The sequence below is a fragment of the Rhincodon typus genome, chromosome 3, assembly GCF_021869965.1.
Source record: "Rhincodon typus isolate 14 chromosome 3, sRhiTyp1.1, whole genome shotgun sequence".
In the NCBI taxonomy this organism is placed as follows: Eukaryota; Metazoa; Chordata; class Chondrichthyes; order Orectolobiformes; family Rhincodontidae; genus Rhincodon; species Rhincodon typus.
Window position 1 is genome coordinate 106,950,055 of NC_063334.1, and position 23,207 is coordinate 106,973,261.

General features: G+C 39.7%; 1 protein-coding gene across 2 annotated transcripts in view; it reads right to left on the minus strand.

The window, feature by feature from the left end:
- Window positions 1-3,614: 3,614 nt before the first annotated feature.
- trappc11 (trafficking protein particle complex subunit 11) overlaps window positions 3,615-23,207 on the minus strand; it is an 82,672-nt gene continuing 63,079 nt past the window's right edge. For both annotated transcript variants that reach the window (XM_048594954.1, XM_048594955.1), the window contains exons 21-30: window positions 21,018-21,166; window positions 15,258-15,379; window positions 12,327-12,446; window positions 8,600-8,665; window positions 6,234-6,390; window positions 5,035-5,146; window positions 4,706-4,797; window positions 4,191-4,324; window positions 3,878-4,045; window positions 3,615-3,728 (exon numbers count right to left, since the gene is read on the minus strand). In XM_048594954.1, the coding sequence (XP_048450911.1) occupies window positions 3,684-3,728; window positions 3,878-4,045; window positions 4,191-4,324; window positions 4,706-4,797; window positions 5,035-5,146; window positions 6,234-6,390; window positions 8,600-8,665; window positions 12,327-12,446; window positions 15,258-15,379; window positions 21,018-21,166 (1,165 nt within the window). In that variant the 3' untranslated portion in view covers window positions 3,615-3,683. The remainder of the gene's footprint in view (window positions 3,729-3,877; window positions 4,046-4,190; window positions 4,325-4,705; window positions 4,798-5,034; window positions 5,147-6,233; window positions 6,391-8,599; window positions 8,666-12,326; window positions 12,447-15,257; window positions 15,380-21,017; window positions 21,167-23,207) is intronic.

Here is a 23,207-nt window from a genome sequence, read left to right on the forward strand (position 1 = left end):
CAAGTGTTGGGGAAAGTTATTAGAAATAATTGAGGGAGACAATTCATTTGCACTTGGAGAGATAGAAATTAATCGGGGATAATCAGCATGGATTTGTTAAAGTACAGTTGTGGTTGACAAATTTGACTGCATTTTTGCAGAAGTAACCAGTTGTGTGAATGAGGGCAAGGCATTTGATGTGGTCTACATTGACTTTAGCAAGGCTTTTGGGGAGGCTGCAAGCTAGTCACAAAAGTAAGAACCCGTGGGATCAAAAGTGAAGTGGCACATTGGATCCAAAATTGGCTGAGAGGCAGAAAGAGGGGGTTAATGGTAGAGGGGTATTACTGTTTTTGGAAGTCAGTTTCCAGTAGAGATCCATAAAGACAAATGCTGAAGCTCTTAGTGCAAGTTAATGATTTGAACGGAACGGTGTGGGTATACATCAAGAAGTTTGCGATGACATGAAACTTGGTAGGATCAGAAACAGTAAAAAGAATAGCCATAAACTGAAGGAAGATATTGACAGGTAATGACTGGACAGAGAATGGAAAATGGAATTCAACCCAGAAGAGAGTGTGAGGTATCGCTCTTAGGGAGGGCTAATAAGGCAAGGGATTACAGCATCAAGGGTAGGCCCCTGTAAAGTTCTTTGAGGGACCTTGGTATTCATATGCATGGCTATCTGAAGATAGCAGGTCAAGTAGATAAGGTAATTAAAAAAGGTATATGTGATACTTGTATTTTGTGCCTCAGATAATAATGGCAAGACCAAATAGGTTATGTTGGAATTCTGTGAAATGGTGGTTAACCCATGATTGGAGTACTGTGAGAAGTTCTGGTCACCACAGTGGTGCAATCACATCCTTCCCGTAAAGGGGGTGCAGAGGAGATTTACTGGGAAGCTGCCTTGGCTGGAAGGTCTGAGCCATAGGAAAAATTGGATAGGCTGGAGTTGTTTTCCTTGGAGCAGTGAAGGTTCAGAGGTAACCGGGCAGAAATGTATAAGATTGTGAGGGGCAGAGATAAGGTGGATAGGAAGTACTTTTTAACATTAGTAAAGAGATCAATAAGCAGGGGATACAGTTTTAAAGGTAAGAAGTAGAAAGCCAAGAGGACAGTTGAGCAGAGATGCTTTCAGAGTGTGGCAGGGTCTGGAACCCACTGCCTGAAGGCATGGTTAAGTCAGAAAACCTTGGAACATTTAAGCTGTATTTAGATGTTCTCTGACCCTGTCAAAGCATCCAGGTCTATGGCGAAGAGCTGGAAAACGCAATTACGTAGTCAGATCTTTTTTGACCGGCATGGATATGATGGTGTGAATGGCCACCTGTGTTGTAATGTCTACGAATCCATGAGAGTCTAGGACAAGAGACGGACAGCAGCGTTTTGGATGAACCGAAGTCAGGGAAGAGGACTGAATGAGAGGACAGTGGCTTTCCCAATGCCTGGAAAAAGAAATAGTGCTGAATCTAAGATGGATCTTCGGGTTATATGAAGGAGGGTTTAAGAGACTACAGCTGTGGATTACTAAGACAGTCAAAGTGAATTTCATGCTTTCAGATAATGTCACTAAGAAAAAAACATGCAAATATAGAAGTGGAGCAAAGATGGACCCTCAGGAAACTCCTAAATGACGTGGCCAGCATGGGACCGCGCTCTGGTTTACAGATAATGTAGCACAGTCATCAAACCTGACTGATGGCAGTCTAAGGGGAAGAAACCTGACAGAAGAAAACAAACACTAAAAGGTACAGGAGAGCTGTGCATTAATGGGGCAAGCAACGCATTCTGACAAAAAGGTCACCAACTTGTTGAAGTCTCCACATACATCGTATATTTCCTGTTTTTAATTTCTGATTTCCACAATCCAAAGTATTTCGTTTTTTTTCTCCATTTTGGTTGCATAGTCTTCCAAGATTTTTAGTGGTGGCACAGGTATGGAAATTCATGATTGCCTATTGATATTCATCCAAGTTAGTACTAAATTTTATTTATATTGCTGGTATCTGGTCAAACAGTTCCCCAGGAATAAGCAAACGGGTCAAGTTGAGTTTTTTTTTAAAGAAAACATATAGGACCCCTGGTTCTACTAATGGAGACAATGTACAATAGCAAGGAAATTATGCCAAGACTTTACAACACACTAGTTAGAACACAGGTGGAAGACTATTCCATTTCGAGGCAATGCAGAAAAGACACACTGGAACCAGGTAGATGTGTCTTCAGATAGATGGAGACGCTAAACAAGCTGGGATTGTTGTAGCTTTGAAAAGAAAATGCAGGTGATTTGATAGAGGCATTCCAAATAACGGTAAGAGTAAAAGGAGGACACAGAAACTGTGCAGTGGAACAGAGAAACAAAGCACAGGATTTGAGGGGACTGATTAATCACTTTGGATGCTGTTGTTACATCTGAACTCCCAACTTTCAGCCTCCATAAAAAAACTTATCCAATTCTCAACCACCCACGTTCCATAGCCTAACTCACATCAAATCCCATTCATCCATCACCCTAGTTCTCGCTCACTTAAAGACTGTATATAGATAGTGCTTTCTGTGACCACCAAATATCTGGACGTGTTTCACAGCCGACTATAACCGTAGTCACAGTTGGAATGCAGGAAAATTGGCAGTCAGTTTCTGAACAAACCCCAACCAAGAAACAATACTGACTAGATAAACCTGCTTTTTAGTGACAATCAATGAGAGATAAATATTGATCAGGGCATGAAGGATAAGTATCCTGTTCTTCTCGGAAAAAGCACCACGTAATCTTTTACATCAATCTAAGAGGGCAGATGCAACACTGGTTTAAATTCGCTGACAGATGGCACCTCCAACAGTACAGCACACTGCAGTGGAATGTCAGCTTTGATGTTTCTGCTCATGTCCTGGAATCTTGTGATACAGAGACAAGAGAGAAACCAAGTGGGGAAACAGTTGTCACCACATTGATACATGGTCCCTGAGCAACATTTCCTGGCCACTCCTGACTTCCAAAGGTCCTGTTCCAATGTTTATTTGTTCCCCATATGGCCTTCATTTCTTTTGTCACTGGTGGTGGTGATGTTTAAAATATGGAATTAAATTTAATTCTTGAATTTTCATAACTCAATTTTAAAGGTGCACCATAGATTCTGAATCAGACGTTTTAGATGTTTTGTACAACCTTTTCTCATCAGGTGAGCAGTTACATACAAATTCTACCTCAATCAAAATCTAGATTTAATTAACAGTGCAACAGTCTGATCAAATAACTTAAAACACACAAATTGCACTTGTAGATGATTTACTGAAATATTTTCCAGCAGCTTCTCTCAAACACCATAAAGGCTACATATTACAAATGGAAAATTTACAATAGCATATATTCCAAACACAAAGATCATATCACTTTGAACTTTAACAAATCAAAGCTCATAATGAAATCATGTAACAATTTTGCAAATAATTCTTAGTGCATTACTGATCTATTTTTGTTTACAAAACACTAATTTCAACATCTAGAAATGTTAGCTTTTGTGCCTCCCTAGAGACTTGGAAGAAAACATGTATGTCCAGCAGTTGAAAAAATATCCGATTGTTGTAAATGCTGCAGCTCCAGTCCAAATAGCCAGCTGATTTTATACATCCGTGAATAAGTATCCATTTGCTTTCGAATTACGACCACTTGATTTTTGTTTCACAGGACAGCTTCTCCGTCAAGCAGCTACAACAATTACTTCATTTGCTTGCCGACCCTGTGGCTAAAATGAAAAGGCAAAACCAAAAAGTTATACTAACGGCTTTTGGGTAAAACGAGATCAAACTTTCCCCATGTACTCATATAGAACATGTGGGTAAGCCTTCACATGACTGAAGTGAAACAAAATTCAAGTGTCTATATTCAGTGTACCTTTACAAAAATGTGTGTGGGAAGAAATCTGCGCAATAGCTGGTTGGAGACAGCAGGAAACCGTGATAAGCTTATGTTAAGACCTGGCAGTTGTTGGTAACCAGCCATGAGTGGATAGAAGTTGTACAATAACTCTTGTTCAGTGTCGGGCAGAATTCGCAATCGAACCTTAGAAAGAATGCAAAAGTAGTACTTAAATAAAAAAGCAACTTTTAGAAGGATGAAATAAAAAGGAACAACTTTTCAACAACAAATACCTTTATTGCTCCATTCTTCCACACTTAAAATATTTTAACAGATTCAAAAATTGTACCTGCTTAAGACCAGAAAACATAAATGCATCATTGGGCTCCACACAAATCTCCACATCCTGCACCAATTTGGTTCTATTTTGCAACCAATATTTGACTGGTAGTGATTCACGAACTCTACCAAACGATGGAAGCTCTTCAAAGAAAGAAAAGCAAGTCAGTGATATACTTGCAAATTAAGTTTAAATTGCTGCATCACCTCCATTAAAGTAGAACAACAGCATATTTTAATGCAAAATTTAATGTAGATAATTATGGAAACATGCACATATTAACTTGAGATTCATGGAACAATTTTCATTAGAAACTTTGAATTATCAGATAACAGGTTTTTAATGTCCCAAACCACCCGCTCCATTCCTATTAGGGAATTTCTACACTTCCTTTAGAAATTATACAAGTCTTAAAATTTCTTGTTAACTAGGAACTCCCACAAGTTGTCGTATTGCTGTTGCAATTAAAATTTCTAATTGTGATGTTGCATGCATATAATGAGTGGTTGTATAAATTAGTTTACCTGCATGAACAAACAGCGGAATTTCCTCCACAATCACATGGGGCAACGTTATCAGCGTGTTGACAACAGGTATGCTTTTAGCAGCAGACGTCCTATCAGCAAAACACATCATAAGTAAATGCTTAAAAGCATGGGTTCTCTCTTTTGATTTGCAACGAACTAGAACAAAATAGCTTCCTTGTTAGAAAGTTAAGGATAGAGTTCTGCTCCAAGGCCTTGCTTATCTAGAAGCTGAGTGTCATTTTAAACATGCATCATCATCAAAACAAAACACAGTCTTCTGTTGATAGAGCCAAATTCTCCATTTTACATGATAAAAAATACATTGCCTTTTCCAGGAGATTATATAACGACCCGAGGCAACTCCACTGTGGTTAGTAGGTGCTGGTGGACACTGCAAGCAGAAGCACTCACTGGCACATTCTCCTGTCTGTAAAACCACTGAGGGAAAACAGATTTCAAAAGCTGAGCAATTATAAGACAAATCACAATTGAATTCTTGGTATTTTACATATATCATTGACTGGCTATTACTCAACATTTCAATCTCAATCATTTTGTAGCAAACAAAACGAAAGCTTTAGCTTGAGCAGACTAACTTTTTAAAAATAAAGTTCCATTTTCAGCACATCATCTCTTTCTCTCTTGCTTGCTTCCCCCTTACCCCCACCCACCCCCACCTTTCTTTCTTCTACAGGCATGCATGTTATATCACCACCGTCTGGGGAGGTGATGGCCTAGTGGTATTATCACTGGACTATTAGTCCAGAGACCTAATGATTTGGGGACTTGAATTTGAATGGAGCCACAGCAGATGGTGTAATTTGAATTCCATTAAAAATAATCTGGAATTAAGGGTCTAAGATGACCGTGAAACCATTGTTGATTGTCAGAAAAAACCCATCTGGTTCACTAATGTCCTTTAGGGAAGGAAACTATCATCCTTACGTGGTCTGGCCTACATACGACTCTGGGCCCACAATGTGGTTGACTCTTAACTGCCCTCTGGGCAATTAGGGATGGGTAATAAATGCTATCTTAGCCAGTGATGCCCTCATCCCATGCACGAGGGAAAACAAAAATCAACAATTCTTTGCTTTACACAGAGAAAAACCTGATATAGTATTATCATAGCTGAATTGCTGCTGACCAGCAACTTTTCAAATGCTGATCGAGACCCCCATGACAATGAATAGACTTCCAATTATTTTGCTGCAAAGGACCTTCAATAAATAGGAGAGATGCCTAGCAGTGATGTCATCCATTTTGGATGGCTGAAAGATTGTGTTTAGGAGATTTGCAAGCATGCGTAGAAAATTAAATTGGACATATTGCATATTAACCATTACTGAATCAGCTAGCCATCCTCGTGAAACCCACAAGTGCCGCCTCAATTGAACAATTACCCTTAAAAACCACTTAACAGTGATAGAGGACATCATCGCCAGTGCTCAAACTGGGCATATGCATTATATCCAGAAATAAATAATGTTTAAAAAAAAAAATTTACCCATTAAGACAATTATACCTTGAGCTAGCTGTGACTCCATCTGATCAACAGCAGTCATGGAATGCGCAAGTTCCAGTTTGCTGGTTACTACGGTGAGTGACCATGGAGAGGCACTCAAAATGTCCATCATCAAAAGAAATGGAATATCTGCAAACACCCGATCCATGTGTTCAAACTGAAAAATGTATTTTATTTAGAAAAATAAGCGTATTGCCAGACAGCTGAGAATTAAAACATTATGAAACTAGTTGAAAACTTGCGTTGAATGACAAATCATTCAATCACCACAATATAAAATGCATAGAGTTTAAGACTGGAAGAGTTGGAATGATCTTTTAACAAACACAGAACAAATAATTTTAGTATTCTATTTAGAATTTGAATGCTGATTTCATATGAGATTTTATCTATTGAACAATTTTTACAAACACTCCAAATCATTATCCACAAAATTAGGAATTTTGTACCCAGAAAGTTCTCAACGATATGTATTGAGGACAAGAATTTGATACGGCACACTTCAGTTACCTGCATTAATCATTGTTTACCAGTTACAGTGGATTACTAATTTATGCAGTTAATTCAATACTGAAATGCAGGCTCAATTTCAAACTGACATAATTAAACTTTCTTGTGGTGGAAACAGTCTACGCTGTGTCAGCCTAATCTAACATTTGTTGTGTTCAGAATTTTGGAGATTTTTATATCCAATCCAAAGTGAACACAAGTGTGCAACAGAAAACTAAACAATTTACCACCAACTCCACAAAAAGTTGCAAAGCAGTTTTGAGACTCCGAGCACTTTATTCTATATAACCCAGCTCAAATTCAGAGTAAATAAACACGGTAATGGGTCCAAAAATCAATCTCCAATTACATTATGAAAACAAATTACTGCAGACACTGGAAATCCAAAAGAATAATACTTGCAAGAAAGATAAGCAGGTCAAAGTTACGAAGAGAAAAACAGAGTTAAAGTTGAGTTGATAACTAATCAGAACTCAGGCTTGACCCAAAATGTTAATTAAGTTCCTCTCTCGATAATAGCTGTCTGAGCATACTATTTTCTGCTTGTGTGTGTTTAGGTCAATTTATAAATTATAAAAAGATCACAAGGTAGGCTAGTCGTACTTGAACCAGGAACAATTTGTTACACGTCTTTACAGCTACACATTCAGACCTAGAAATGACGCAAAGCTTCTGCTCTGACTCACCTGACCTGCTCTCTTAAAAGGGGGCATCATACAGCCCCAATACATATATCACATTTTCCATCATGGTATTCAGTTGCATTTTGTATACCTCCAGGATCCAGGTGTTACAAATATTTATCAATGAAGAAAGATTTTAAATATTAAGTGCCATTTGATGGAACTGATCCAAAGAATAAAGGTCAACAAGCTAGGAGAATTAATATTTTCTGAAGACTCTGACAATTGTTAAAAATAAACTTTTTAAAATTCAGGTAAGACCTGAATTTCTCCAGCATTTTTTGTTTTTATTTCAAGCATTTTTGCAGTACTTTGCTTTCAAAAGAGGAATATATTCATCCCATTATCTGAAAGGTTCACTGCCGCTGTTTGTGGTAATATCCTTTAGCAATGAGTACAACTTTCATTTGCCTCCTCAAAAAAAAAAGATGGGTACCTCACATTAACAGGGCAGAAGTTAATAGTCCCAAGAACCCTTAATAAGTCAGTTGGTTTATCTTGTGATCATCAGAGGCACACAAACTCCAGATTCCAGAACTGATTTGCACTCTGTGCCAAGTTAGTTCATCTCAGCCACAGTCTTAGTGGTCCTGGGTTAGGGAAGGAAGATTGTCAGAGCTCTCATTTCTGCTCATCATCTATAACAGCTGCTAGACATGTGAACATGTGGATGCTATGCAAGAAGAGCATCAGTTGTGATGGGGTCAACAAAGAATAACTTGTAGACACTTCCCAACAAGATTCACACAAATAGAAACCACTTGGGTTTGATACTTGATGAAGGCTAGAACCTAAAGAAAAAAAACAAACACCTTGAAAAGCGGAGGGTGGAAATAAAAAGCAGTGTCTCTCTGTTCTCACACTGCTGATGCCAGCATGGCTTATTTTAGTTTTGATAACTGGGGAAACAACAATGACCTCTAGTGTAGCCATCAAACTCATGAGATTATCAGAATTAGTCCTAGATGCCTAAAGCTGGGCAATACATCACTATCTATTTTAGAAACAACACAGAATGGCAACAAAGATGCCAGAGACATGAATGTTGTTTTATAAACTTGATCACCAGGAACTAATGTCCACTTGGCATTTTTGAATAGAACTGCCTTTGGAAATCTTCAGATTACAGTAAAACCATAGAAATCAAACAATAAAATTTGCTCTTGCACTTACTTTTGTAGAAACAAACTTTGCAGTAACATCAAATGGCACAACTGTTTCAATGGTGATGGTCTCATCCTAAAAGGCAAAGAGAATTTCAACAACTTTGCAGTACTGAAATCAAACCTAGAATCTTTCATGTTTAGAATTTAGTGTCACTGCCAAGATTTTCCCCCAATATTCTCTTCAAGAACACATCAAGTTGTGTCATTACTGAAGTAGAATTTTTGCAGTTGGGCAAATTGTCTAAATACAGAAAATAATTCATCCACAATTTCGACTTTGAACATTGTGTCATATGTCCAGATTCTTAACTTTGATAGAGGATAAGTAGGAATGTGGTGTTGAAGCCACAATCAGATCAGCCAGCTCAAAGTGGGGCTACTCCTGCTCAAATTTGCAGTTTCTTATCCCTTTTGGTTTTGGTGCACCTAAAAACCAAGTACCTTTCTCTTCAAAAAAATAAAAGAAAAATCTCCCAAGAACTTTTTTTTGAAAACAAGAAGTATATTTAAACAGTTGGACATGACTTACATTGCTTATGAAATGCCTAGGCAGGCAGTCTGAACAATTCTAAGTAGTGTACAAGTCAAATATTTGTACTCAGAGTCAGAGATATACCGCAGAAACAGACTCTTCAATCCAGCTTGTCCATGCCAACCAGATATCCTAAATAAATATAATCCCATTTTCCAACATTTAGCCCATATCCCTCTAAACCCTTCCTATTCATTTCTCATCCAGGTGCCTTTTAAATGTTGTAATTGTACCAGCCGCCATCACTTCCTGTGGCAGCTCATTCCATACATGCACCACCTTCTGTGTGAAAAAGTTGACCCTCAGACCCCTTTTAAATTTTTCCCCTCTCCTCTCACCTTAAACCAATGCCCTCCAGTTTTGAACTCCACCACCAACCCCCCCCCCCCCGCCCCCACACAACCAACCTTGGGGAAAAGACCTTGTCGATTCACTCTATCCTCATGATATTATAAATTTCTATAAGGTCACCCCTCAGCCTCCAACACTCCAGGGAAAATGGCATCTCTTTCTAGAGTTCAAACCCTCCAACCCTGGCAACATTCTTGTAAATCTTTTCTGTTCTGAACCCTTTGCCCCACGATGTTGTGCCGAACTTTTACCCGAAACCTAAGGTCTATCTAACCTCCACTGCTACCTTATACTATCATCCATATGCCTATCTAATAGCCATTTAAATGCCCCTAATAAAGCCGACTCCACTACCCTCTCCAGCAATGTATTTCACGCCCCTACCATTCTCTGAGTAAAGAACCTACCTCTGATGTCTCCTCGATATCTACCGTCACTCACTTTAAAACTATGTCCCCTCGTAAAAGCTACCTCCACCCTAGGGAAAAAAGTCTCTGGCTGTCTACTCTATTTATATCTCTGATCATTTTGTACACCTCTATCAAGTCACCTCTCATCCTTCGTCATTCTAAAGAAAAAAGCCCTAGCTCTCTCAATCTTTCCTCGTAAGACCTTGCCTCCATTCCAGGCAACATCCTGGTAAATCTCTGCACCTTTTCCAACGCTTCCACATCTTTCCTGTAATGAGGTGACCAGAACTGGACACAATACTCCAGATGTGGCCGAACCAGGCTTTTGTATAGCTGGAACATAACTTCACAGCTCTTGAACTCAATCCCTCTATTAATGAAAGCTAACACACCATATGCCTTCTTAACAACTCTATCCACCTGGGTGGCAGCTTTCAGGGAACTGTGAACATGAACCCCAAGATCCCTCCGCTCCTCCACACTGCCAAGAATCTTTCCATTAACCCTGTATTCTGCTTTCAAGTTGGTCCTTCCAAAATAAATCACCTCATACTTTTCAGGGTTAAACTCATCTGCCACTTCTCAGCCCAGCTCTGCATTCTATCAATGTCCCTTTGTAACCTAGAACAGCCCTCCGCACTGTCCACAACGTGACCCACCTTCGTATCGTCCGTGAACTTGCTAATCCACCTTTCCACTCCTTCATCCAAATCATTTACAAAAATCACGAATAGAAGAGGACCCAGAACAGATCCTGTACACCACTCGTAACTGAGCACCATGTTGCATATTTTCCGTCCACTACCACCCTTTGTCTTCTAAGGGTGGACCAATTCTGAATCCAATCTGTCACATTTCCCCCTATCCCATGCCTCTATCTTCTGCAGGAGCCTACCATGGGGAACCTTATCAAACGCCTTACTTAAATCCATGTATACGACATCCACTGCTCCACCTTCATCCACGTGTTTGGTCACCTCTTCAAAGAATTCAATAAGGTTTGTGAGGCATGATCTACCCCTCACAAATCCATGCTGACTATCACGAATCAAACTGTGCCTTTCCAAATGATCATAAATCCTGTCTCTCAGAGCCCTTTCCAATAATTTGCCCACCACTGACGTAAGACTAACTGGTCTATAATTTCCGGGGTTATCCCTGTTCCCTTTTTTGAACAAGGGAATGACGTTTGCCTCTTTCCAATCTTCCGGCACTACACCCATGGACAGTGAGGACGAAAAGATCATCGCCAAAGGCCCTGCGATCTCGTCCCTCGCTTCCCATAGAATCCTTGGATAAATCCCATCAGGCCCAGGGGGCTTATCTATCTTCAACTTCCTCAGAATTCCTAACACATCATCTTTACTAACATCAACCTCCTTTAGCCTCCCTGCCCATTTCACAACATCCTCCTCTACAACTAGGTCCCTCTCAGTTGTGAATACTGAAGAAAAGTATTCATTAAGGACCTCTCCTATCTCTTTAGGCTCTGTGCACAAATTCCCTTTACAATCCTTGATCGGCCCTACCCTTTCTCTGGTCATTCTCTTGTTCTGCACATTCGTGTAAAAAGCCTTGGAGTTTTCCTTGATCCTATCCGCCAAGGTTTTCTCATGCCCCCTTACAGCTCTCCTAAGCCCTTTCTTCAGATCCTTCCTGGCTAACTTGTATTCCTTTCGAGCCTTTTCCGTTCGTCTCTTCCTAAACCTTACATAAGCCTCCATTTTCCTCTTAACCAGTCGTTCAACCTCTCTCGAGAACCATGGCTCCCTGCTAGGGACAAACATATTGAGCACACGCAGAAGGGCCTGTACTGTGCTGTACTGTTCTATTTTCTTCATGTTTCACAACATCCTTCCTATAGCAAGGAGAGCAGAACTGCATGCAGTAATCCAATAGTGGCTTAACCAATGTCTCGTACAGCCGGAACATGACCTCCCAACTTCTACATTCATTCATTGGGTTGCTTGAACATTCAAAGCTGAAATGTTAAATAGCAAACATTACAAGTAAGGGTATAAAAAAAGGCAGTTTTGCATTAAAAGCACCTTTTGCAACCTCCAGCATCCTAGAACTTTCGAAGCAGAGTTACTGCTATCTTAGAGGAAACGGGGCAGCCAACATATACTGAAAGAGTTGCGCAAAGCATCGTGATACCTGACCTAAATAATTTATATTAGTGATGTTGGTTGATGAATTAATATTGTATAGGACACAATGGAGAACACTGCTCTTCTTCACAGTTGTACCATGGGATCTTTTATGGCACTTGAGAGGTCAGATTATTTTTTTGTTCACGTATTTGCAATGAAGCTTGAATCCACCCAAAAGAGCCAATCTGTGCCAAAACTCATGCATTTGTTCAAAATATATTTTATACTCTTCACTTTACCTTATGCTAAGGATACTGGAAGAATAATATGGGGGAAACTATCACTAACCTTATGGCATTTGCAAACAATTTCTTTGCCTTCAACGTTGGTAGTAACAACATAAGAAACGTGAACCAAAAAAATTCTCGAACCAACTTGTCCACATCGGATGTGCAGTGCTTTTTCCACCTATAAAGATTATTAAATGTCAAAAAAAATTACATAATAACCATTATTATTTAAAAACAAACTTCTGCATGCCACAGTTCATTAAAAGCTTCAGGAGCTGGTAATAGAATCTACTGTGGCAGCTGTTCATCAACACAACCCTGGTATAAAAAAAACTGAAAGAACTGCAGATACTGTAAATCAGAAACAAAAGTAAAAATTGCTGGAAAAGCTCAGCAGGTCTGGCAGCATCTTTGGAGAGAAATCAGAGTTTACATTTCAGGTCCAGTGACCTTTCCTCAGAACTTGGCAATTTGCACTTTTTGAAGTTAGATTTCTTGCATTATTTTTCAAATAATCCAAAACAGTAGTCAATTATCAACATTCAATCACCAATAAAAAATAAGGTAGGTGTAAACCATCTAACAGGACAATAGCGTTCCTGATCAGATCATTTGTTGCTGTACATCACAAATGCATGAACAGGCCTAACCTTGCCATTTTCAGTCCTGAAAAACACCCAGTTTACCAGAGATTACCCTAGACGGGCAAGGCATCATAAAACCTTGGGCAATAGGTGAAGCCAGCTGTGTCACACAGCTACTATGCAGTAGCAACACATGGTGCTCACCACAAGCAGTTAACCCAAAAAGATCTGCCTATCACAAATGTGGAATACGATGGTGCCATGCTAAGTTGGCTGTACGTCCCAAAGGCTGGTGGATTGTATCAAACAGCATGTTCCTTTAGCTACTGAAAACAGACAAGACTCCGTGTCAAACAAGCATATGCTTGCAAAACTCGAAAGACTGTCCAACAATAGACGCAATCCTGTAATTGAACAACATTTCTAAGATAATCTTGTGTGCTAAGTTTTTTTTTTAAAATTCACTTATGAGATGTGGGCATCTCTGGCTAGGCCAGCATTTATTGCCCATCCCTAATTGCCCAGAGGGCAGTTAAGAATCAACCACACTGATATGCGTGTGGGGTCACGTGTAGGCCAGACCAGGTAAGGATGACAGATTTCCTTCCGTAAAAAGGACATTAGTGAACCAAATGGGTTTTTCCAACAATTGACAATGGCTTCACGGTCATCATTAGATTCTTAATTCTAGATTAATTATTGAATTCAAATTCAACTATCTGCCATAACAAGGTGTAGAGCTGGATGAACACAGCAGGCCAAGCAGCATCAGAGGAGCAGGAAAGCTGAGCTTTCGGGCCTAGACCCTCTGATGCTGCTTGGCCTGCTGTGTTCATCCAGCTCTACACCTTGTTATGGCAGATTCTCCAGCATCTGCAGTTCCTACTATCTCTCAACTATCTGCCATGGTGGGATCTGAACCCGGGTCCCCAGAATATTAGCTGAGGCTCTGGATTAGTAGTCTAGCCATAATACCACAGCTGTCAACTGAATTAAAATTGTCATTTGGACTGTCAGTGTGGCACACCTGAGCATTCTGAAAGCTACATATAGGTATGCATACATTAAAAAGCAGTGCCCTGCTTTCAGCAAACAGGAAGAACATATACATATACACATCGTGTCTCTTTCAACTCAACAAAATAGACACCAACCATTCGCTGGCTCATTCCTCTGGGCAATGCCCTAAACAGAGTCAATTTGCCTGGTTTAAATTTAAACAAAAAACATTGCAGTTATCTTTCAGTCATCATCTAACTGGTACATCAAACATGGCACATCTCTACTGATGGTTGTCAAAATGACAATCAGCGCACACTGTTCATTCAGTATAAAAATGTGTCTCTTTTGCATTCTCTGCCACATATCAAGCTTCACCTAAAGGTTATTAACCAAATGAGGTCCATGCAGATTTTTTTATAATTCCAGAGAACACTAAACTCTATTTGTTTGCATGTTTTAGATGTATACGCTTTGCATGTGTGCTGAGCTTGCAAGAAACAAAACCTACACAAGTATCAGAGGATGTTGTTTTTCAGAGTGTTTGAAGGGAGCTGGAAAAATTAGACATTAACGAATAAGGGGAAAAAAAAGGACAAGCAAGAAAAGGGAACAGCTCAGGGACACTGGTTGATGGTCTTCTGTTCTTTGCTGGACACAGAATCCCAATAGTGTGGAAACACGCCATTTGGACCAACAAGTCCACACCGCCTCTCTGAAGAGCATCCAATCTGGACTCACCCCCCACCCACCCATCTCCCCACACACCCCACCCCCCACCCTATCCCTGTGACCCTGCATTTTCCACGGCTAATCTACCTAACCTAGGCATCCTTCGACACTGTGGGCAATTTAGCATAGCCAATCCACCTAACCTGCGTATTTTTGGACTGTGGGAGGAAACCCATGCAGACAAGGAGAAAATGTGCAAACTCTACACAGACAGTCGCCCGAGGCTAGTGTTGAACCTGGGTCCCTGGACACTGAGGCAGCAGTACTAACCACTGAGCCACCGTGCCGCCCCTGCTGAGAAGCTAAATATCAAGGTGAAGCCTAGGTCCTGGCTAAGAAAAATAAAACAACATAAACCCTGTGAACACAAGAGGGAATAAAAGTTAATAATTTTCTTCAGAAAATAGGTGTTTTATTACTGAAGTCAGTAACAGCTGAGATTGAAACGATTATTTTTGGAAAGCATGAACTGAGCTGGAAGCTTTACCTGTCAGAGTATATACAAAGAAATTACAGGCACAGCGTCCATGATCACTAAAATGGTTGGAAGCAAAATTTCTCAAAGATGCTCAATAGATAGGGCTCCTCATCTGAAGCATGCATTGTAAAATTGTTGCTCTTTTCTCCAAATGTGATCTAAAATTTTCATCTGGGCCCATTAAAAAGAACTTTACCATTTCTCCTGGGTGCAAGTCTCCCATGGGGATATCAGGAAGCAGTGCAGGATGAGAATCATTGCACATCTCAGTACCATCAAGGGTGACATGGGTTGTTTGAGTAAGGTTGGCATCTTGACCTGGAAAATGGTACAGAAACCAATTTTCAATGTTTGTTCACAGAAACCCACATACATTACAGTTCAGCGGAAGTTCATTACAAAAAATAATAATAGTTGTTTTAGATATAGGACTAAAATTACTATACATGTTTTTAAACATTCGTTCACAAGATGTGGTCATTGCTGGCTAGGCCAATCTTTATTGCCCAGAGGGCATTTTGGGGCCAACCACATTGCTATTGGTCGAGAGTCACATGCAGGCCAGACCAAGTAAAGATGGACATTAATGAATCGGATGGGTTTTTACAATACACATTTTCACAGTTACAAACAGGCTAACTCACTGTTTCTCATTTTCATTGAATACAAATTTCACCATGTGCCACGGTAGGATTTGAGCCCACGTCCAATGTTTCCTTAGAGCTCAGCTTGTTGGCATACCAATCCCGGCAATGCCTTCTGGTTTGGGATGTCACTACCACGCACGGGCCAAGGCCCATACAAATCAGTAAGAAAATTAGAGGGAATACTGCCTATATCCCCAGTACATTGGCCTGGAGTTCTGGATTACTAGCCCAGTGACATTACCACTACACAATCGCATTCCCAGAAATTTCTAAGACAGTTGAGGGCCATAGCTATTTATAGCTATTGAATATAGGTCTGTGTCCTTTAACATACAAGATCAGCAGAGGACAAGGATAGGGGTGTGTGTTATATAAATCTTGCTTCGATTCAGAAAAAAAATTACAAGTAAGGAACAAGAGTAGGCCATTCAGCCCTTCAAACCTTCTCTGCCATTCATTAAAATCACGGCTGATATGATTTTAAACTCAACTCTACATTCCTGCATACCCTCAATGATCTTTCAGCCCTTCAATTATCAAGAATCTATTTATCTCTGCTTTGAAAATATTTAAGGATTCCACATCCACTGCCTTTTCAGGCAAGGAATTTCACAGACTCAAACCACAAAGATAAATGTTTCCTCTTTTCTTTTTAAATGGAAGCCCTCTTGTTTTTAAACTATGACCTGTAGTAATAGACTTTCCCCACAGGAGGAAACATCCTTCCAACATCCACCCAGTCAAGTCACCTCAGGATCTTAATTATTTGACTAAATCTCCTCCGACCCTTCTAAACTCCACACGATACAGGCCTAATCTGTCTAGCCTTTCCTCAAAGCAATCCATATATTCCAGGTATTATCTATTAATATAGTCTGAACTGCTTCTAACTCCTTAATATCTTTCCATAAGTAGTGACCAGTACTGTTTATAGTACTCCCTATGCAGTCTCACCAACACCCTGTACTGATGATATAAATGCAGGGGGGTGGATACCAAAGCAACAGGTCAGAAAGTGAGAAGCAGAGATTAATAGGATAAACATGCAGGGCCAGTCTAACAACCATGGGGAGGGAAGGAATCATAAAAGATGAAAATACAAGTTGAAAGTTGGAGTAAATGATAGAAATGAGGCTCAGTGTTATTGGGGATTAACAAATAAGGATGGAGTGTGTGGAAAGCATAGTGCACAAGAAAATATTAAAACAGAAAGACAAACCAGTAGAACCTATTTAAAAGCTTTATATCTAAATGCACGCAGTAATCGGAATAAAGTTGATGAGCTGATGGCGCAAATAGAGAAATGGGTACAACCTGGTGGGGATCACCAAAATGTGGTTACAGGAATATCACGACTAGGAGTTAAATGTCCAAGGGAACTCAATATTCTGAAAGGATAAACAAGAAGGAGCAGGAGGTGGAGTTGCTTTATTGGTTAAGGATGACATCAAGGCTGTATTAAAAAATGATATTGGCACTTGGGACCAAAAATGTTGAATCAGTCTGAGTGAAAATAAAAAGCAAGGGTAGAATCCCCTTGGTAGGAGTCATTTACACGTCCTGAACAGTACTCCTGAAGTAGAGCATAGTATAAATCAGGAAATAATTAGGGCTTGAGAGAAGGGCACAACTGTAACTATGGGTGATTAGAACATGCATATTGATTGGATTAATCAACTTGGCAAAGGTAGCCTCGAAGAAAGTTTTACAGAGCACATGAGGGATTTTTTCTTAGATCAACACCTCATGGACCCACCCAGAGAACTGCCTACTTTAGATTTGATATTACACGACAAGGAAGGATTGATAAATGGTCTTGTAGTTAAGGATCCTCTTGGAAGGAGTGACCACAAAATACTAGAATTTCAATTACACATTAAAAGAGTAAAGATAGAGTCGCATATGAGTGTTTTAGCATTGGGCAAAGGTAATTATACAGGCCTGAGGAAAGGGGTGGCTCAAGTGAACTAGGCAAAAATATTAAAAAGGGCAGGACAGTTGAAGAACAGTGGCAAATGCTTAGGCAGATACTAAATACCTCTCAATTAAAGTACATTCCTGAGAGGAAGGGGACTTGTAAAAAGGTGAAATATCATCCATGGTTTAACAAGGAAGTTGAGGATAACAGACAAAAAACTGGAGCACATCATACTGCAAAAGTTACAGGCATTCTGGAGGATTGGGAGAACCTGAAACATCAGCAAAGGGTTACTAAAACTGAGACCAAAAGGAAACTAGCAGAAAACATAGTCTCTGATATCAAAAGCTTCAATCAGTATCTAAGAAGGAAGAGAATACTGAGAGTAAACATTCACTCTTTACAGGATGAAAATGGTGAGGTAATAATGGGAAACTCGAATGGCAGAGGCACTAAATCAATATTTTGTCTCTGTTTTCACAGTGGAAGATAATAATTTCTTCCCTAAAACTGCAGTTACTACAGAGGAACTTGGTGAAATTACTATAACTAGGGAGAGGGTATTAAATACTGTGATGGAATTAAAGGCAGATAGGTCCCTGGGGCCTGATGACTTGCACCCTAGGGTATTAAGGGAGGTGGCAGCATAGATAGCAGACACACTAGTTGTGATTTTCCAGAATTCCCTGGATGCTGGAAGGGTACCAGCGGATTGCAAACACGCTAATCTAACACTCTTATTTAAAAAAGGAGACAGCAAAAAAGCGTATAGACCAGTTAGTTTGACTACCGCAATGGGGAAATTGCTGGAGTTAATCATAAAGGAGGAGCTAACTGAACATTTGGAACTACAAAGATCAAATCACCAGTGTCAGCACAGTTTGACGAAGAGCAAGTCGTACCGGACAAACTTGGAGTTCTTTGAGGATGTCACTGGCAAAGTGGATAATGGGGATCTGGTGGATATGGTATATCTGGACTTCTACAAGGCATTTGAGAAGGCGCTGCATAAAAGACTGATCCAGAAGGTTAGATCCCAGGAGGTTAAGGGGAGAGCATCGGCTTGGATAGAGGATTGGCTGAATGACAGTAAGCAGAGGGTCGGGATGAATGGGTCCGTCTCCAGATGGGGAACTGTAACTAGTGCGGTGCTGCAAGGTTCAGTTCTCAGACCTCAGCTGCTTACAATCTATATAAATGTTCTGCAAGCAGGGACAGAGTGTAACATAGCAAAGTTTGCAGATGATACTAAAATAGATGGGAAAGCAGGCACTGATTAAGAGTTAAAGAGTTTACAGGTGGACATTGATAGGCTTGGAGCATTGGCCAGAATCTGGCAGATGGAGTTAAATGTGGATATGTGCGAGGTTGTCCATTTTGGCCGGAAAAATACAAGGACAAGTTATTATTTAAATAGGAATCAGATTCAAAGTGCAGCAGCAGAGAGATTTGGGCGTTTGTGTGCATGAAGGTGGCTATCCAGGGACAGCATAAAATAAGAAAAGCAAATGGAGTCCTAGAATTTATTACATTTATAATCCAGACCTTTTGTAAAGACCTATTGTTACAATTATATAAAGGTGCTGGTGAAACCACACCCGGAATACTGTGACCAGTTTTGGTCTCCTTACTTGAAGGTTGCGGTGGCGTTGGAAGCAGTTCAGAGGAGGTTCACCAGGTTGAATCCAGGGATGAAAGGGTTGTCGTGCAAGTAGTCGTCTTGGGCTCCTACTCACTGGAGTTCAGAAGAATGAAGGGGGGCGGAATCTGATTGAGGGATATAAAATGCTGAAGGGAATTGATAAGGTAGATGCTGAACAGATGCTCCCTCTGAGGGACAGTCTCAACCAGAAGATCATACAGTGAGAGGGGGTAGATTCAAAACTGATGATGAGAAACTACTTCTGAGGGTTGTGAATCTGTAGAACTCACTGCCGCAGAGCATAGTGGAGACAGAATCAATCAGCAGATTTAGGAAAGAAACAGATATGTTTCTAATGAAAAGTTGGATAAAGGGCAATGGGGAGCAGGCAGGAAAATGGAATTAATACCAGAATAAGATCAGTCATGATCATGTTAAATGGCAGAGCGGGCTCGAAGGGCTAAATTGCCTACTCCCAATCCTAATTCCTATGTTCCTGTATAACTGAAGCATAACCTTGTGACTTTTGCATTCAATTCCCCCTCGCAATAAGCCATAACATTCTATTAGCTTTCCTGATTAAATGCTGTACCTGCATACTAACCTTCTGTGATTCATGCACTAGGGCCCCCAAATCTCTCTGCATCTCAATTCTACAACTTGGCACCATTTTGAATTTTTTTTTTTTTTTTTTAAAATTCTGTCAAAATGAACCTTTACACATCATTCTCCATTTGCCATATCTTTCCCATTCAATTAACCTATCCATATACCTTTGTAGTTTCTGTATGTCCTCTTCACAACTCACTTTCCCACCTGTGTCATCAAATTTAGCTACCATACCTTCTATCCCTTCATCCAAATCATACATAAATTTCAAAGAGTTGAAGACCCAGACCAATCCCAATGGCACACCACTCATGACATCCTGCCAATCTGTAAATGATCTATGTTGTTCTCGTCTCTTCTTCCAGTTTGCAAGTCAATCTTTTGTCCATGCCAAGATGTTATCCCTACAGCATGAGCTTCTATTTTCAGTATTAGTCTTTGATGTGGCACCTTATCAAATGCCTTCTGGAAATCTAAATACATCTATTGGCTCCCTTTCATCTGCAGCACAAGTTACTTCAAAGAACTTTGAGAAATTTGTTAAGCATGATTTCCCTTTAATAAAACCATGTTGTTTCTGCCTGATCACCTTGAACGTATCCAAGTGCTCAGTTGTAAAGTCTTAATAATAGCTTCTAACATTTCCTTACACCAAAATTTATAGAATCCAAACCAATTTGTGGAGAGTGAAACCAAGACACAATTATTTTCTTTGTGGAGAGAGTGTATCAAAGGTACATTCAGTGCTGGTAGGGAAAGAGTTCCATGATTTTTACTCAGTGACAGCAAAGGAACATCAATATATTTCAAAGTTAGGATGGTGAGTGGCTTGGGGGAAAACTTGCAGACGATGGCATTCTAATGTGGAATTTAACCTCACTTCAAATGTGCACAGCCTGAAGGCGGAGTTCAAGAAGCTGTAAAAAACAGTTCGATACAACTGGAAAAACTCATGGAACACTTCGCTGTCCAGGATGAGGAGTCAGCTCCATCTGTAACACTGGAGTCATCATGACACTGGTCTCTTGTGCAACCACTTGTGAATTAGTGTGCATATTGATACTCAAGATGATTTATCTCATTACGGATATTTGTTCTATAAAAGAAACCCTGGTGCATAGTGTCTAGATATTTGCATACCTGGTTTTAAACCTGCTGTGAGCTTGACATCTCTTGCAGTGGTAGCTTCTTGTGACTGTACAGTAACTGCTAAGCAATACATTTCATTGGTCAAGGCAGGGGGCTCATGTCGCAGCTGAACTGATATTCTTGGAACTCGAGAAATCACCCTTTAATTGCGAAAGGAAAAAATAATGAAAGCAGATCAGACCGGGCAGCTGACAGAAGTGGACATCTTAAGCTGTAAGCACTGACTCCAAAGCAGTGGTTCTACACAGAACATAGATCAATCACCTACAAAATGCACAAAAGGAAATGTCTGCAGGCAGCAGAATTAGAGAAAAAACCCAAGCTGAACCAAAACGATGAAAGCTCACCCTTACATTGTTGAGCTGGAAGCAAAATGATGTATGTAGAATCACAGAACTAGCTGGTCACCATGTAAGCTATATTCACTTTGAAAATTGTTTTCTCTAATGATCTGTAGAGAGTTAAACTAAGAAAACCTTTAGAAGAGACAGACTTTCAAGACTCCACAGAATACTTTTACCCCCATTCTAATAAAATGAGCAAATTGCACAAAAAATGCCAGCATGCTAATATTTTGCTGACCTACTATTTTAGCATTTGATTCATTAACCTACAGTTAAAAGTTCATGGATCCAATTTCTTATTCTCGTCCTGGTTTTCATATCAGATATGTATACGTGGAAACGACAACCCCACGAGAACAAATGACGAAGGTATACATTGTTAAATTTGCTCCAAGACATGAGATTTAAACTGAAATAGCTGGACTTTTACTTGTTAATTGATAACATAAAACTTAGTTCAGTAGGTATAATAATCTTGAAAGATAAACATGTTTGTTTCACTGCATGAGGTTTAAATGAGATGTGACAACAAGATTACAATCGTGCTCCGGATTATACCGTGAATAAAGAAGGGTCAGTGTCAGGTTAGATTACAAAAAATTAGCCAGGACAGAAAATAGTGAAATTCACAGACCAGATAAACACCTGAACACAAAGCTAGAGGCAGCTCTTTCTACTGTTGTAGACATTTTGTCTCAAAGTCTAAACCAAAAATGAGAGACGGAGAGAGAGAAAAAAAGTGATTAAAAGACCACTCTAACCTGACACCAGTCTCAGGTCTTTCCTATTTGGTTTATGAACCGTATTTAAAGCTTATAATAAGCTTCTTAATAAAGAGCTTCAAAATCTATGAGCTCAACCACTACTTTTGGGTAATCAATGGCTCCCAGGCAAAATTTTTGGAGAAGAACTTGAGTGTGCTCAACTAGATAGAGATGGGATTTACCAAAATGGTTCCAGGGATGACAGAGTTTAGGTACTAAGTTGGTGAAGCTGGGACTGTTCTCTTTGGAACAAAGGGGAATGAGGGAAGAATTAAACCAAGTCTATGAAATCAGAATACATTTAGGTAAGGCAGTCACAGATTTAAGATTTTGAAAAAGAGATACAAGGCTGAGGTGGAAGAACGAACAAGAGACGTGCCATTTTTCACAGCAATCAGTACTTACTTTGAACTCACTGCCTAGAAGGGTTGTAGATGTGGAGATGTTCAACGATTTCCAAAGTAAATTGAATTAACATTTGATTGAAATAAAATCGTAGGGCTACAAGGATAGAGCAGGTGAATGGGTGTGTCTCCAATACTCTGCAAAGAGCCAGCATTGTTTCAATGGTCCGAATATCATCCTTCTGTCATGAATTCAAGGTAGCTGTCTCCATCATTCCAGCAGCCTTTCTGCATTGATAATGCTTGAAGATCAACTGCTCATTTCTCACTCAGCTTCCTGCTACATAGCAGCATTTGCCAAACAAGATTCTTCTCCCAGTATCATACTTTTATTTTTATCACAGCTGTTGACAGAAGCTCAAAATCTTCTCTATAGTGCACAAATCACACCCAATTTTCTCTACAAGTGAAAGTCTCACTAATATTTCTCTGTCTCCCACTCCTTACTTTAAAAGTAAACCTTCCCGATGGAAGCATTTTAGACTATACAAATATAGGGATTGAACTGCTTGTTATTTCTAACAATACATCCATTCTACAGAAATAAAAGTCAACAAAATAAACAACATTACATTGAAATCCAGTTATCTTACCACTTTGCTCTATTAAAACTCTCCTAATTGAGGACAAGGGAGGAAGAAGTAAAACATGTAGAAACACAAATAGAGT